This window comes from Pseudophryne corroboree, chromosome 5 (assembly GCF_028390025.1).
Source record: "Pseudophryne corroboree isolate aPseCor3 chromosome 5, aPseCor3.hap2, whole genome shotgun sequence".
NCBI lineage: Eukaryota > Metazoa > Chordata > Amphibia > Anura > Myobatrachidae > Pseudophryne > Pseudophryne corroboree.
Window position 1 is genome coordinate 187,363,408 of NC_086448.1, and position 18,045 is coordinate 187,381,452.

At 45.2% G+C, this 18,045-nt stretch overlaps 1 protein-coding gene across 2 annotated transcripts in view; it reads left to right on the forward strand.

The window, feature by feature from the left end:
* ANKRD28 (ankyrin repeat domain 28) overlaps window positions 1-18,045 on the forward strand; it is a 497,286-nt gene that overhangs the window by 224,578 nt on the left and 254,663 nt on the right. For both annotated transcript variants that reach the window (XM_063921942.1, XM_063921941.1), the window contains exon 2: window positions 3,976-4,059. In XM_063921942.1, the coding sequence (XP_063778012.1) occupies window positions 3,976-4,059 (84 nt within the window). The remainder of the gene's footprint in view (window positions 1-3,975; window positions 4,060-18,045) is intronic.

The following is an 18,045-nucleotide window of genomic DNA, read 5'->3' on the forward strand; positions in this document are numbered from 1 at the left end:
AGAATACATCTGGTAGAGTATGAGCGTTACTATGCTTAAGTGTTCTTCGTCCTTTTATTGGGTGGTTTGTGTTCTGTTCTAATCTGTAGCTTGTTTCGTTGTCTGTGACACCCACCAATATTTGCGTAGGTAGGCCCGGCATACAGTCTAAGTAAAATATAACTACTCTATAACATTGGATTTGTATAAAGTTTGGCTTTTTAACATCCATTACCCACTGGGACTAAAAAAATCCTGTGATATCGCATGTGAGTCACACTTGAAATGCAGTTACTTACATGCAGTCCAAGTAGCACTGACTGCAGTAAACATTGCTGAATAAAGCAGGCAGTGTCCAAAATACCATGCCATGCTGCCACTGACAACAACCACAAGGGCAAGTGGGTATCAGGAGTTTAGAACTAATGGAGTCCATTTGTTTTTATTGGATAAAAAAAAACAAAAAAAAAAAAACACCCCACTATTAAAAGTTTGCTTTTTAATTCCAATCAGGGTGGTTAGGGACCTCTGTATGCATGCGATACAGTTTTTAAATGGCCTCAAATTGAAGTGGTTTGTTTCTTTTTAGTGCATACAGAGTTGTAGCAAACTAGGTTAACTTTATAACATCTTGAATGTTTGTGTGTATTCGCCATACCCAGGTTGGGGTACAGTGGCCTGTGACCACATTTCTTAAATTAAAACTAGAGAGCTCAGCACTCACCATAGGAAGCGTACTACATTAGTGGTAATTCAGAAGTTGTGTGGTGAATGTCTCAGCTTTAAAATCCATAAATTAGTTGGCAGGTGAGGTTTAAACCAGGTAGCACATTTTCAGTTTGACTTTGAGATCGCAGTTGCCAGGTTCAGAGATCTGGGTGATAGAGTAGGAGTTGCAGTGTAATGGAGTCCCTTGATGATTGGCTGCAAGCTTAAATGCATTGATCAATCCATGAACCAAATCGCCATCATTTGCTCAACCCTCATGTGCTTATCCTTCTCAACGGCACCTAATCCCATGGCTTCTGCCACCCTGATACTTATATCAGTGTAATCTGGTGATGCAACTATGTTTATTTACCCTGTACTTGTCCTGTATTGTCTTCAACTGTAAGTCACTATTGTCCCGTTTTGATTTTTCATTTATGTACTTTGTAATTTGGCGCTGTGGCTCCCTTGTGACGCAATATAAATAAAGGATAATAATCATTTAATTCTCCATTTACAACATCCGTTTCTGCCCCAGTTGAGTTTACAATCTATATTCTCTACCACGTGTACACCACACACATTCACGCTAGGGTTAATTTTGTTGAGAGCCAATTAACCTACCTGTGTGTATGTATGCATGTATGTATGAAAGGGTCTTGCTCTGCCACTGCACATATTTTCACATATCTGCTACACCCGGGATCACAGCTGTGAGAGCATTGGTGTACAAGTCTCAATCAGGCCTTAAGTTCCAAATTTTAAAAGGGTCATGCTTTTTCTATTCAGACTTAAAAATGCTGCGGAGTGGCAGCTTGTTTAGTCAATATTCCCCTTAGACTTCAACAGCTCCTGCCTTTTTAATGAGTTTCTGGTAATTGTGTAGGTCCTTCTGTAAGGCTTCTATACATTCTCCATCTCTAATATATTTAAAAGTTCCCATAACAGAGCTTCCGATACAGAGCTGGATAAATGTCAGGATCCTTATATCCGGGTCTACTACAGTATGCCGGCGCTTGGAATCCCGGCGGGCAGCATACGGACGCTGGTATCCTGACCGCCGATATACCAGCAGCGGGTCAAGCGCAAAAGAGCCCCTTGCGGGCGCACTGTGCTCAACACCCCAAGAGGGAAAATAGTCATTGGTATACCGGCTGTCGGGATTCCGGCGCCGGTATGCTGAGCGCCGGGATCCCCGACAGCCGGCATATCAAGTGCCACCCCTTATGTCCAATGCCCCTAACAAATTGCTGTGGGATCCTTCATTTTGGGTGCCATTTCTGTTAAATATTTATGCATCTTGCATAGCTACTGTACATTAAATTTTCTATTGGCAAGTGTGTGTTAAATATGGCTTCTGACTCCTGTACTTCTCCACCTATGCTAATATTTCACTTTGTATGCATTCGTACAGCGTGGTAAAATGGAAGTTAGTTTAAAGCTGTCATTCCACCTATAGAAATATTGTACTACTGCCCCTCCTCCTATCTTGTGATTGCTTGGAGCAGTTTGTCTCCTTAATTTCACTTGCAAGCCAGGCCATAAATCTGAGTTAAGGGTACCTTGTTACATGTTCTGATTGGCTGATGGTTGGTTCACACACCTAGCCACCCCTCCACTGACATTTAAAAGTGGTGAGCTTAATTGAGTTGAGGGGGAGCTTAATTTGTTTCCCTGCTCTGTGGTCTAAAACACACAGCATCCATATGAACAGCTAGTGGGAAGGACTTCTTTGTAAAATCTTTTATGCAAGTGTTTTCATATAATTAATGGTGTTATCATATATGGATTTGATAAAAAAAATGTAAATTTCCCAATTCCTTTCCCTCTGGCTCTTAGGGGTTCAGTATATAATGCCTGCTTACGGGATCCTGGCAGTCATAATACCGACGCCGGGATCCCGATGAGTGAAAGACCGACAGGGATGAGTGTGGCCTGTTTTCTCCTCTCACCTACCCACTATCTCTAACCCCCTGTTTAATCAGCCTAACCTTAACCTTCCCCTTCAGTGCCCCTGGGAGTTGCCTAAAGTTAACCCCCATCCACGCTGTCTAACCCTCACTCCCATAGCCTAACCCTAACCCCCTGTCTGGCACCTAAACCCCCCATCCTCCCGGCCCTAATCCTAATCTGCCGGCTATACTTCGGTCTGTATTTCAACTACGGGAATCCCAACAGCCAGCATCTTGACCGCATCTCTCTTAAAAATATAGTTAGCCCCTTCTTTGGGATTCCTACTATTTACATAATACAACTAGTCTCCATTTGGTTAAAGGGGGCTGCTCTAGATGGAGTATAGCACAAGTACTCCTCCTACCGTGAATGGTCTCATCTAGCGGAACGTCAGGTACTTGTACTTACATAATCACTTTTCATTTGATGCTGAGTGGGCTGTGGTGGTCAGCTGCATAATGAATACGGAGGAGACCCTAGGCATAAAATCACTGGAAGGAACACCGCACTTTACTGAATATTGACATGCATTATCTTGAGTATTGGAAGCACAAATCTTTGGGGTCCTTAAGCACCTACAGGTTCCATACAGCTGACTTCTGTGGGAAAAACGCTTTATGGTCCTGTTTTCTTTGCTTGACATAAAGCATATTATTTTTCATCCCCTTTTTTTTTTTTTTTTGACGTTTAAATCTGTGTTTCTGAAAAAGTTTCAGCGGTATAACTCCATAACATTACTTCTTTTTTAGGTTTAATGTATTTTTTTCTCTCCTTTCTCCAAACATTGGGGTCGATTCAATTCGGCAACAGATGAATAGCGCCGGGAATTAGCTCCCGACTCCATTCAATTCAGCTAAAGTTAAGTCGGCGAATGCCTGCTCTCGCCGACTTAACAGGTAGTTTTGTTGGAACGAGCATTCTCCGACTTAACTACCCGCGGCGATGCTGATTCCCGACAGAATCAGCCTCGCTACGGACGCGCGGCAACTCTTTTGTCGGTTTTCTTCTCTTCGGGGCTGAGAGAAGAATTCCCGACAATTGAGGGTACCTAGTCGCTGTATTGAATAGCGCCGGGAGCCAATTCCCAGCGCTATTCAATTGTTGCTGAATTGAATCGACCCCATTGTTCTCTACACACTTTTTTTTTATTTTTTTTATTGAAATCTCATTTGGACAAGCCTATCTTTAGCGTTATATGCCATTGTATGTAATTTGTCATGTCCTGCTCCTCTTCTTGTGCATTCATGTAAGTGCTTTATAAAAAGTAAATAAAATATATCAATAGATATAAGATTATAAAATAATCTAATTGTCATTGGGTTTTTTTTTGTGCAGCCTCCCCTTGTTCAAGCAATTTTTAATGGCGATCCAGATGAAGTTCGGGCACTGATATTCAAGAAGGAAGATGTTAACTTTCAGGTAAGCATGTTATGCTGTTTGTAATATCCTGGCTATATGCCTGCTTGAAACAGTATAAGTATACAAAAGTAAAGTGAACCACCTTGTTTGTTTTCCCTGAAGATAGAGGGAGCTATTCAATTATTTTAAGGAGGCCGACTGCAACGATTCAATTGTTCTGCCATTCAGGCTCGATAATCGCCGGTGCCGACATTTCTGCTCGCAGCCTCCTGAGGTGGTGAACAGAAATGTGCAAAAAGTGTCTCGTTAGGCTGCCTCAAAATGGACTTTTGGGTTGTTTTCACTACCTGTCCGGTCCTTTCCGACAGGTAAGGACCTGTCCGGTCCTTTCCGACAGGTAGTGAAAGGACCCGACCGGTTTGTATTCAATGAGCGGCCAAATCCGACAGTCTTGGCAGTTCCCGACAACTGTCACAGCTGCTCACCCGTGCTGTCCTCCGGCGGCCTCAACCGCTGTCCTCCGGCTGCCTCACCCGTCTCATCTCCCTGATTCCGACAATGTCAATCCGACTTTAAATAAAGCCGGATTGACATTGTTGGTACCGGGGCCAAAACCTGTCTGATTTGGCCGCGGAATACGTGGATCCACGGTTAATCAGACAATCCACGTGTTTTCCGACAAGACGGGGAAAGAACAGCCGGCATTGAATAGGTCGGGACCCCTTCCGACCTAAACCTGTTGGAAGTTGCCGTCTTTCCAACAAGACAGCAGCTTCCAACACTGATTGAATACACCCCTTCGTGTTTCTGCCACTTTTTTAGTTCGGATTAGCCACTTTGTGCAGCTAAACCCGGTGATTTGGGCACTTAAAAAGTAACGTGAGTCCCTTCAGAGCAACATTTGAATTACCTCCTGAATGTGAATAAATGAGTTGCCTGCGTCTGTGACATCTAGATTTACTTTGTGAGGAGTAATTCCTTGTTTCTCTATCGTCCTAGTGGATGCTGGGGTTCCTGAAAGGACCATGGGGAATAGCGGCTCCGCAGGAGACAGGGCACAAAAAGTAAAGCTTTAGGATCAGGTGGTGTGCACTGGCTCCTCCCCCTATGACCCTCCTCCAAGCCTCAGTTAGATTTTTGTGCCCGGCCGAGAAGGGTGCAATCTAGGTGGCTCTCCTAAAGAGCTGCTTAGAAAAGTTTAGCTTAGGTTTTTTATTTTACAGTGAGTCCTGCTGGCAACAGGATCACTGCAACGAGGGACTTAGGGGAGAAGAAGTGAACTCACCTGCGTGCAGGATGGATTGGCTTCTTTGGCTACTGGACATTAGCTCCAGAGGGACGATCACAGGTACAGCCTGGATGGTCACCGGAGCCTCGCCGCCGGCCCCCTTGCAGATGCTGAAACAAGAAGAAGGTCCAGAATCGGCGGCATGAAGACTCCTCAGTCTTCTTAAGGTAGCGCACAGCACTGCAGCTGTGCGCCATTTCCTCTCCGCACACTTCACACGGCAGTCACTGAGGGTGCAGGGCGCTGGGAGGGGGGCGCCCTGGGAGGCAATGAAAACCTATTTTTGGCTAAAAATACCTCACATATAGCCTCCGGGGGCTATATGGAGATATTTAACCCCTGCCAGAATCCGTTAAGAGCGGGAGACGAGGCCGCCGAAAAAGGGGCGGGGCCTATCTCCTCAGCACACAGCGCCATTTTCCCTCACAGAAAGGCTGGAGGGAAGGCTCCCAGGCTCTCCCCTGCACTGCACTACAGAAACAGGGTTAAAACAGAGAGGGGGGGCACTAATTTGGCGTTAAAAATATATAAAAAAGATGCTATAAGGGAAAACACTTATATAAGGTTGTCCCTATATAATTATAGCGTTTTTGGTGTGTGCTGGCAAACTCTCCCTCTGTCTCTCCAAAGGGCTAGTAGGTCCTGTCCTCTATCAGAGCATTCCCTGTGTGTGTGCTGTGTGTCGGTACGTGTGTGTCGACATGTATGAGGACGATGTTGGTGAGGAGGCGGAGCAATTGCCTGTAATGGTGATGTCACTCTCTAGGGAGTCGACACCGGAATGGATGGCTTATTTAGGGAATTACGTGATAATGTCAACACGCGGCAAGGTCGGTTGACGACATGAGACGGCCGACAAACAATTAGTACCGGTCCAGACGTCTCAAAAACACCGTGAGGGGTTTTAAAACGCCCGTTTACTTTAGTCTGTCGACACAGACACAGACAGGGACACTGAATCCAGTGTCGACGGTGAATAAACAAACGTATTCCTTATTAGGGCCACACGTTAAGGGCAATGAAGGAGGTGTTACATATTTCTGATACTACAAGTACCACAAAAGAGGGTATTATGTGGGATGTGAAAAAACTACCGTAGTTTTTCCTGAATCAGATAAATTAAATGAAGTGTGTGATGATGCGTGGGTTCCCCCCGATAGAAAATATGGGCGGTATACCCTTTCCCGCCAGAAGTTAGGGCGCGTTGGGAAACACCCCTTAGGGTGGATAAGGCGCTCACACGCTTATCAGAACAAGTGGCGGTACCGTCTATAGATAGGGCCGTCCTCAAGGAGCCAGCTGACAGGAGGCTGGAAAATATCATATAAAAGTATATACACACATACTGGTGTTATACTGCGACCAGCGATCGCCTCAGCTTGGATGTGCAGAGCTGGGGTGGCTTGGTCGGATTCCCTGACTAAAAATATTGATACCCTTGACAGGGACAGTATTTTATTGACTATAGAGCATTTAAAGGATGCATTTCTATATATGCGAGATGCACAGAGGGATATTTGCACTCTGGCATCAAGAGTAAGTGCGATGTCCATATCTGCCAGAAGATGTTTATGGACACGACAGTGGTCAGGTGATGCAGATTCCAAACGGCACAAAGGTGTATTGCCGTATAAAGGAAGAGGAGTTATTTGGGGTCGGTCCATCGGACCTGGTGGCCACGGCAACTGCTGGAAAATCCACCGTTTTTACCCTAAGTCACATCTCTGCAGAAAAAGACACCGTCTTTTCAGCTTCAGTCCTTTCGTCCCTATAAGAGTCATATCTGCCCAGGGATAGAGGAAAGGGAAGAAGACTGCAGCAGGCAGCCCATTCCCAGGAACAGAAGCGTTCCACCGCTTCTGACAAGCTCTCAGCATGACGCTGAGACCGTACAGGACCCCTGGATCCTACAAGTAGTATCCCAGGGGTACAGATTGGAATGTCGAGACGTTTCCCCTGCGCAGGCTCCTGAAGTCTGCTTTACCAAGGTCTCCCTCCGACAAGGAGGCAGTATGGGAAACAATTCACGAGCTGTATTCCCAGCAGGTGATTAAATTACCCCTCCTACAACAAGAAAAGGGGTATTATTCCACACTATATTGTGGTACTGAAGCCAGAAGGCTAGGTGAGACCTATTCTAAATCTAAAAAAATTTGAACACTTACAAAGGTTCAAATCAAGATGGAGTCACTCAGAGCAGTGATAACGAACCGGGAAGAAGGGGACTATATGGTGTCCCGAGACATCAGGGATGCTTACCTCCATGTCCCAAATTTGCCCTTATCACTAAGGGTACCTCAGGTTCGTGGTACAGAACTGTCACTATCAGTTTCAGACGCTGCCGTTTGGATTGTCCACGGCACCCCGGGTCTTTACCAAGGTAATGGCCGAAATGATGGTTCTTCTTCGAAGAAAAGGCGTCTTAATTATCCCTTACTTGGACGATCTCCTGATAAGGGCAAAGTCCAGGGAACAGTTGGAGGTCGGAGTAGCACTATCTCGGATACTGTTACAACAGCAGGGGTGGATTCTAAATATTCCAAAATCGCAGCTGATCCCGACAACAAGTCTCCTGTGCTTAGGGATGATTCTGGACACAGTCCAGAAAAAGGTGTTTCTCCCGGAAGAGAAAGCCAGGGAGTTATCCGAGCTAGTCAGGAACCTCCTAAAATCAGTGCATCATTGCACAAGGGCCATGGTAAAAAAATGGTGACTTCCTTCGAAGCAATTCCAGTCGGCAGATTTCATGCAAGAACTTTTCAGTGGGATCTGCTGGACAAATGGTCCGGATCGCATCTTCAGATGCATCAGCGGATAACCCTATATCCAAGGACAAGGGTGTCTCTCCTGTGGTGGTTACAGAGTGCTCATCTTCTAGAGGGCCGCAGATTCGGCATTCAGTTTTGGATGTTGGTGACCACGGAGGCCAGCCCGAGAGGCTGGGGAGCAGTCACACAAGGAAAAAATTTCCAGGGAGTGTGATCAAGTCTGGAGACTTTTCTCCACATAAATATAGCTAAGGGTAAATTTATAATGCTCTAAGCTTAGCAAGACCTCTGCTTCAAGGTCAGCCGGTATTGATCCAGTGGGATAAAACATCACGGCAGTCGCCCACGTAAATAGACAGGGTGGCACAAGAAGCAGGAGGGCAGTGGCAAAAACTGCAAGGACTTTTCGCTGGGCGGAAAATCATGTGATAGCACTGTCAGCAGTGTTTCATTCCGGGAATGGAAACTGGGAAGCAGACTTCCTCAGTAGGCACGACCTCCACCCGGCAGAGTGGGAACTTCATGGGGAAGTTTTCCACATGATTGTAAACCGTTGGGAATTACCAAAGGTGGACATGATGGCGTCCCGTCTGAACAAAAAACGGGACAGGTATTGCGCCAGGTTAAGAGACCCTCAGGCAATAGCTGTGGACGTTCTGGTAACACCGTGGGTGTACCAGTCGGTGTATGTGTTCCATCCTCTGCTTTTCATACCTAAGGTACTGAGAATTATAAGACGTAGAGGAGTAAGAACTATACTCATGGCTCCGGATTGGCCAAGAAGGACTTGGTACCCGGAACTTCAAGAGATGCTCACAGAGGACTTATGGCCTCTGCCGCTAAGAAGGGACTTGTTTCAGCAAGTACCATGTCTGTTCCAAGACTTACCGCAGCTGCGTTTGACGGCATGGCGGTGGAACGCCGGATCCTAAGGGAAAAGGCATTCAGGAAGAGGTCATTCCTACCCTGGTCAAAGCCAGAAAGGAGGTGACCGCACAACATTATCACCACATGTGGCGAAAATATGTTGCGTGGTGTGAGGCCAGGAAGGCCCCACGAAGAAATTTCAACTCGGTCGATTCCTGCATTTCCTGCAAACAGGAGTGTCTATGGGCCTCAAATTGGGGTCCATTAAGGTTCAAATTTCGGCCCTGTCGATTTTTCTTCCAGAAAGAATTGGCTTCAGTTCCTGAAGTCCAGAAGTTTGTCAAGGGAGTATTGCATATACAACCCCCTTTTGTGCCTCCAGTGGCACTGTGGGATCTCAACGTAGTTCTGGGATTCCTCAAAACACATTGGTTTAAAACCAGTCAAATCTGTGGATTTGAAGCATCTCACATGAAAAGTGAACATGCTCTTGGACCTGGCCTGGACCAGGCGAGTGTCAAATTGGTGGTTTTTTTTCTCAAAAAAGCCCATATCTGTTTGTCCATTCGGACAGGGCAGAGCTGCGGACTCGTCCCCAGTTCTCTCCCTAAGGTGGTGTCAGTGTTTCACCTGAACCAGCTTATTGTGGTGTCTTGCGCCTACTAGGGACTTGGAGGACTCCAAGTTGCTAGATGTGGTCAGGGCCCTGAAAATATAGGTTCCAGGACGGCTGGAGTCAGGAAAACTGACTTGCTGTTATCCTGTATGCACCCAACAAACTGGGTGCTCTTGCTTCTAAGCAGACTTTTGCTAGTTGGATGTGTAATACAATTCAGCTTGCACATTCTGTGGCAGGCCTGCCACAGCCAAAATATGTAAATGCCCATTCCACAAGGAAGGTGGGCTCATCTTGGGCGGCTGCCCGAGGGGTCTCGGCTTTACAACTTTGCCGAGCGGCTATTTAGTCAGGGGCAAACACGTTTGTAAAATCCTACAAATTTGATAACCTGGCTAAGGAGGACCTGGAGTTCTCTCATTCGGTGCTGCAGAGTCATCCGCACTCTCCCGCCCGTTTGGGAGCTTTGGTATAATCCCCATGGTCCTTTCAGGAACCCCAGCATCCACTAGGACGATAGAGAAAATAAGAATTTACTTACCGATAATTCTATTTCTCGGAGTCCGTAGTGGATGCTGGGCGCCCATCCCAAGTGCGGATTATCTGCAATACTTGTACATAGTTACAAAAATCGGGTTATTATTGTTGTGAGCCATCTTTCAGAGGCTCCGCTGTTATCATACTGTTAACTGGGTTCAGATCACAGGTTGTACAGTGTGGCTGGTATGAGTCTTACCCGGGATTCATAAATCCTTCCTTATTGTGTACGCTCGTCCGGGCACAGTATCCTAACTGAGGCTTGGAGGAGGGTCATAGGGGGAGGAGCCAGTGCACACCACCTGATCCTAAAGCTTTACTTTTTGTGCCCTGTCTCCTGCGGAGCCGCTATTCCCCATGGTCCTTTCAGGAACCCCAGCATCCACTACGGACTCCGAGAAATAGAATTATCGGTAAGTAAATTCTTATTTTTATCCATTTTGGGAACTAGTAGTCTGCATTTGTAAAGGTTTATTACACTTGCTTTTTATTTTGGCACACAGATCAGGTTGGTGTTCGTAAGCTCGCTCGACCTCTGTAGAATTTCAGCAATTATAAAAAAAAAAAAAAGAGCACGAGGCAACTGCATACCATCTCCCTAACGAGTAACCTCTGTAATTGCAAGGTCACAGGTGTCTGTATGCTCACCAGCATGTTGAGACTTGTATATGGCGGTATTGTTACAATTTTTCATTTTTTTTTAATCTCACTTCCTACTGCATTTTTGTCTTCCAAGATGCCTGAACAAATTGTGTAACTAGATTGGGTTACCAGAAAATACTTGGTTTTTTTATGACTATTACTTTGTTAAATGCTGCTGTATCCCAGTGTGGTAGCGTTAGTGTTAATTTCACGCTGATTTTGCCTTGCTTGACCTTTCACGTCTATGTAATTCTTTGGGCAGAACTGGGTGAGCTGTGAAGGAAAGTTGGAAAGCAGATGGAAAATGTGTGCACAGAAGAAAAGCCAATGACAAATCATGGAGTCACCTTGAAACTGACTCATTTTCTTTTTTAGCTGGGAAAACTTTAACTGTATGACTTGCTATTATAGAAAAAAACAAAACTTTTTGACAGGAGATTGACAGCAGGAGTAGGCAGATAGAGGGGGCTTTGGTCTACATATTATTTAGTGGTAGGATCTAACCACAGAATTCTCACCCTGCACCATATTTACACACAACATCGCTATAATTGATGATCCTGTTTATGATATCTTGATAAATTGAATGTTTTCGTTTGTACAGTAACATGACATTACGATAAAATATATTTCAGATATAGTACTGGAATAACGTAGTACTGATGAACCACTTCATTGCACGTTGTTTTACGCATGATAGACTACTGATAAAATTGCTTAAATATTTATAGATATATTTGCTGTTGTACAAATGTATCTGTTCCCTGCTGTTAGTCGTCATTTTTAAATGCGTTGTGGGAGTTTTTAGACAAGTTGCTCCAAATTACAGGAATTGCTCGATTCCCAAGCTTTCTGCATATCCGCACCCATTACCAATTAAAATAAATGTGATTTTAGTTTTATTAGCAAATGTTACTGACAGTGGAACCCATAGTTTCCAGTGCTAGCATACCCACTTGCATTTTTACTTGTGTTCACCTTCAGTTTTTGGTTAATCCTAATGCTGCTCATTCCTTTCAGTAGTTTACTGCAAGTTAACCGGAATACGGTCATTAGGTCAACAGTCATTAGGTCGACCACTTTTGGTCGACATGCATTAGGTCGACATGGAAAAGGGTTGACATGAGTTGTTGTTTTTTTGTAAATCCCATTTTTTAAACTTTTTCATACTGTACGATCCACGTGGACTACGATTGGGAATAGTAACCTGTGCCGAGCACTACGAGGCACCTTGCCCGAAGCAAGCCATGTGAGGGGACACAGTGCACTAATTGGTGTTCCCCGTAACTTCACGAAGAAAGCGACACCCAAAAAAGTAAAAAAAAAAACTGATGTCAACCTTTTCCCATGTCGACCTTGTTCATGTCGACCTAATGACCACATCGACACAGTGACCATGTCGACCTAATGCATGTCGACCAATAGTGGTCGACCTAATGACCCATACCCAGTTAAACTATTTTGAGGTCAGTGGAATGTCCTCCATGGACCTTCCAAGTAACTAGTTAATAGCCACATGTCTGACATGTTTGCATTTGTCTCACATGTGGCGTAACAGTGAGAAGATCACTAAAGCCTGTGGAGCAGTTATACTTTATCACTACGCAAACTTGCAATGCTCTGTTGTCTTTGACAAATGTACTCATTGATAATTTTTAAGAGCCGCTAGTACGTCTTGCCACGTATGAGTATGAGTGCAGGGATTAACTGTTGCTAAGGCTTTTAAATATGAATGTATATGCATTTACTTTTGTTTGGTTAGTAGTACGGTTTACAGAATCTCCCACTGCCCACTTACATTTATTTATTACCAGTTATTTGTATTGTGCTTACATGTTCCACAGCACTTTATAGAGAATATTTGGCCATTCACATCAGTTGTGAGGCTGTATGAACTCTTGCTCTACAATAATGGCAGTCTTGGGGCATTATGGCTGATGTTCTCTTCAGAGCACTCTGACAGTGCTTCAGGGAGACAGTGCTGCAGCTTGATTAGCTTCATGCATTTAAAAATGTATGAGGCTTATAATGTAGACAGTTGCCTGTATACAGTAATTGATTTATTGGTAATATACTGTGGCCTCACATCCTTGATGCTTAATTTATGGTATTGGAAGTTATCGTAACTAAAAAATATTTTAGATCTCAGAATTCCACTTTAAGGTGAGTCCGTAGAAAAATGATGTATGAACAAATACCTCTTCTACATGGAAGCAAACCGTACACACAGAGGCGGTGTTAACAACCACGTATTGGTAGGGTGTATAAATGGGAATCCAATCATTAAACATGGGTGCTCACTCCTTTTATGGGTTCTTATTTTATTTGTAAGGAATGTAGTAGAGCACAGGTTCTCAAACTCGGTCCCTAGGACCCCACACGGTGCATGTTTTGCAGGTCTCCTCACAGAATCACAAGTGAAATAATTAGTTCCACCTGTGGACCTTTTAAAATGTGTCCGTGAGTAATTAATACACCTGTGCACCTGTGGGTAACCTGCAAAATATGCACTGTGTGGGGTCCCGAGGACCGAGTTTGAGAACCTATGCAGTAGAGTGATAAAGTGGCTTTTTTGAAAAACCATGAATTAAAAAATATTTAACTGTCAAACTAATTGATTTGTTTCCGGTTATCAAAAATGTTCAGCAAGCAATTATGAAACAGGAATACCCTCACCTGAAAGAGGTGTTTACCCTTCTAAATTATGCTTCCCCTTCCAAGTATTTGAGGAAATTGAGACTAATGCCCCGAAGTAGCTTCTCATCGTTACTGACCTTTCGCTGCTTGCCTAGGAGGTGCATGCATGGACTTGATGACAGTACATTCACACCTATACTGTTTTAGCATTACATGAAAACCTGATAATCCTGGTGGACAGTGATCAGTGGGTTTTCATTCTTAAACTCCATCGCAGCCATGATGTGTGTGGGAACGCCTTAGTCAATGGAGTAGAGACCTGTGGACCTTTTAAAATGTGTTACTGAGTAATTAATACACCTGTTCACCTGCTGGGTTACCTGCAAAACATGCACTGTGTGGGGTCCTGAGAACCGAGTTTGAGAACCTGTGCACTAGAAGACTTGAAAGATGAACAGTGTGGAAGATGAGCAATTTCCCTCGAACTCCATATCAAGATTGAGTGTACACACTGAGCTTTTTTTTACAAACTATCTGAGCGACGATTGAGCTGCATGTATGGACAACCGGCTTCCAACGACCACAGTTGCGCACATTGTTCATCGTTTGCCGTGTTCACACTAGAACGATTTTATCGTACACAACCGTCGTTATCGCTCATATCTTTGAAAAATATTTTCTAGTACGTATGGGCCTTTACCAAAGACAGAACAGGTCAGGTGCTTATATTCCTACAAGATAATAATGGTTACATCATCATAACCACAAGAAAGCCAAAAGTCAACTTGTGCCTTCACAAAAACTGCAGCACGATGGACACAGAATGAGATATATTGTGTCTATGAAACGGCTATCCTTTCCACTTCAGTCTCCGCATATAGTGGTTGTAAGGGATTGTCTGCATTTCTTGGTAATGTACTCATCCTCTAAAAGCAATCTTCTTGGTTTTGGTAGCGTACTCAAGACCTTTAGCTGGATCTGTTCACTCAGTGATGGTCGCAGTTTGTCTTAAGATCAAGTCATCACACTTGCAAAGGTTCTAAGGAATTGCAGAATATCTTAGTCATTATTAAAACATCAAAAATAAATTAGATGGGCACTAAACCTTTAGAACCAAATATAGCAAAAATGGAGATATCTTGATAGAGACTACTTATGATTACAAAAATATATATAAAACATTGGTGCATGAACCAATAGTAACAATGCGGTCAGTGTGGTAATATGAACACTGTTCTAACACATGTGCATTGAAGAAGTAACAACCAAAGGGAGTCGTACCGGAAATTAGATAAGGAGCCGCAGGTAGTGTTAGCAGGGTGCTCCAAAAGTACCCTGCTTTGGCTACATTAGAAATTTGGTAGATGGTGCCAACGATCTTCAAAGTTGGTTTAAAGCCCTGAGGAAGAGACCGTATGGTCTCGAAATGTGTTGGAAGCACTCTGCTCCTGCTTTAGTGCCCATCTCGTGTACATTTGTTATAATGTTTGTATTGTGGGTAATGAGGTAAATCCCAGTGCATGAGTAGGCCTGCTCTAGCTCAGTGAAGCGCCATTTTATGTTCTCTCCAGCTTCTATTTATTCATAACGTCCATTCAGGAGAATTTTCTTTGCCCAAAGGGGGCAATTCAATTTGTCTTTTTTTCTCTAACGTCCTAAGTGGATGCTGGGGACTCCGTAAGGACCATGGGGAATAGCGGCTCCGCAGGAGACTGGGCACATCTAAAGAAAGCTTTAGGACTATCTGGTGTGCACTGGCTCCTCCCCCCATGACCCTCCTCCAAGCCTCAGTTAGATCTCTGTGCCCGAACGAGAAGGGTGCACACTAGGGGCTCTCCTGAGCTTCTTAGTGAAAGTTTTAGTTTAGGTTTTTTATTTTCAGTGAGACCTGCTGGCAACAGGCTCACTGCATCGAGGGACTAAGGGGAGAAGAAGCGAACTCACCTGCGTGCAGAGTGGATTGGGCTTCTTAGGCTACTGGACATTAGCTCCAGAGGGACCGATCACAGGCCCAGCCATGGATGGGTCCCAGAGCCGCGCCGCCGGCCCCCTTACAGAGCCAGAAGACAGAAGAGGTCCGGAAAATCGGCGGCAGAAGACGTCCTGTCTTCACCAAGGTAGCGCACAGCACTGCAGCTGTGCGCCATTGCTCCTCAGCACACTTCACACTTCGGTCACTGAGGGTGCAGGGCGCTAGGGGGGGGCGCCCTGAGCAGCAATAAAAACACCTTGGCTGGCGAAAATACATCACATATAGCCCCCAGGGCTATATGGATGAATTTTAACCCCTGCCAGAATCCATAAAAAAGCAGGAGAAAAGTCAGTGAAAAAGGGGCGGAGCCTATCTCCTCAGCACACTGGCGCCATTTTCCCTCACAGCTCAGTTGGAGGGAAGCTCCCCTGGCTCTCCCCTGCAGTCACTACACTACAGAAAGGGTTAAAAAAGAGAGGGGGGCACTAATTAGGCGCAGTATTAACAATACAGCAGCTATAAGGGGAAAAACACTTATATAAGGTTATCCCTGTATATATATAGCGCTCTGGTGTGTGCTGGCAAACTCTCCCTCTGTCTCCCCAAAGGGCTAGTGGGGTCCTGTCCTCTATCAGAGCATTCCCTGTGTGTGTGCTGTGTCGGTACGTTTGTGTCGACATGTATGAGGAGAAAAATGATGTGGAGACGGAGCAGATTGCCTGTAATAGTGATGTCACCCCCTAGGGGGTCGACACCTGAGTGGATGAACTGTTGGAAGGAATTACGTGACAGTGTCAGCTCTGTATAAAAGACAGTGGTTGACATGAGACAGCCGGCTACTCAGCTTGTGCCTGTCCAGACGTCTCATAGGCCGTCAGGGGCTCTAAAGCGCCCGTTACCTCAGATGGCAGATAGACGCCGACACGGATACTGACTCCAGTGTCGACGGTGAAGAGACAAATGTGACTTCCAGTAGGGCCACACGTTACATGATTGAGGCAATGAAAAATGTTTTACACATTTCTGATAATATGAGTACCACCAAAAAGGGGTATTATGTTCGGTGAGGAAAAACTACCTGTAGTTTTCCTGAATCTGAGAAATTAAATGAGGTGTGTGATGATGCGTGGGTTTCCCCCGATAACAACTGATAATTTCTAAAATGTTATTGGCATTATATCCTTTCCCGCCAGAGGTTAGGGTGCGTTGGGAAACACCCCCTACGGTGGATAAAGCGCTCACACGCTTGTAAGAACAAGGGCTCTACCCTCTCCTGAGATGGCCGCCCTTAAGGATCCTGCTGATAGAAAGCAGGAGGGTATCCTAAAATGTATTTACACACATACTGGTGTTATACTGCGACCAGCAATCGCCTCAGCCTGGATGTGCAGTGCTGGGTTGGCGTGGTCTGATTCCCTGACTGAAAATATTGATACCCTAGATAGGGACAGTATATTATTGCCTATAGAGCATTTGAAAGATGCATTTCTATATATGCGTGATGCACAGCGGAATATTTGCCGACTGGCATCAAGTCTAAGTGCGTTGTCCATTTCTACCAGTAGAGGGTTATGGACACGACAGTGGTCAGGTGATGCGTATTCCAAACGGCATTTGGAAGTATTGCCTTATTAAGGGGAGGAGTTATTTGGGGTCGGTCTTTCAGACCTGGTGGCCACGGCAACAGCTGGGAAATCCACGTTTGTACCCCAGGTCGCCTCTCAACATGAGAAGACGCCGTATTATCAGGCGCAGTCTTTTCGTGGACAAGCGGGCAAAAGGTTCCTCATTTCTGCCCCGTGACAGAGGGAGAGGAAAAAGGCTGCAGAAATCAGCCAGTTCCCAGGAACAGAAACCCTCTCCCGCCTCTGCCAAGCCCTCAGTATGACGCTGGGGCTTTACAAGCAGAATCAGGCACGGTGGGGGGCCCGTCTCAATGAATTTCAGCGCGCAGTGGGCTCACTCGCAAGTAGACCCCTGGATCCTTCAGGTGATATCTCAGGGGTACAAATTGGAATTCGAGACTTCTCCCCCTCGCCGTTTCCTAAAGTCGGCTTTACCGATGTCTCCTTCTGACAGGGAGACAGTTTTGGAAGCCATTCACAAGCTGTATTCCCAGCAGGTGATAATCAAGGTACCCCTCCTGCAACAGGGAACGGGGTATTATTCCACACCGTTGTGGTACCGAAGCCGGACGGCTCGGTGAGACCGATTCTAAATCTAAAATCTTTGAACACTTACATACAGAGGTTCAAATTCAAGATTGAGTCACTCAGAGCAGTGATTGCGAACCTGGAAGAAGGGGACTACATGATGTCTCGGGACATCAAGGATGCTTACCTTCATGTCAAAATTTACCCTTCTCACCAAGGGTATTTCAGGTTATGGTACAGAACTGTCACTATCAGTTCGGACGCTGCCGTAGGGATGGTCCACGGCACCCCGGGTCTTTACCAAGGTAATGGCCGAAATGATGATATTCCTTCGAGGGAAGGGAATTTTAGTTATCCTTTACTTGGACGATTCCCTGATAAGGGTAAGATCCAGGGAACAGTTGGAGGTTGGTGTAGCACTATTTCAGGTAGTGTTGCGGCAGCACGATTGGATTCTCAATATTCCAAAATCGCAGCTGGTTCCGACGACTTGTCTTCTGTTCCTAGGGATGATCCTGGACACAGTCCAGAAAAAGGCTTTTCTCCCGGAGAAGAAAGCCAGGGAG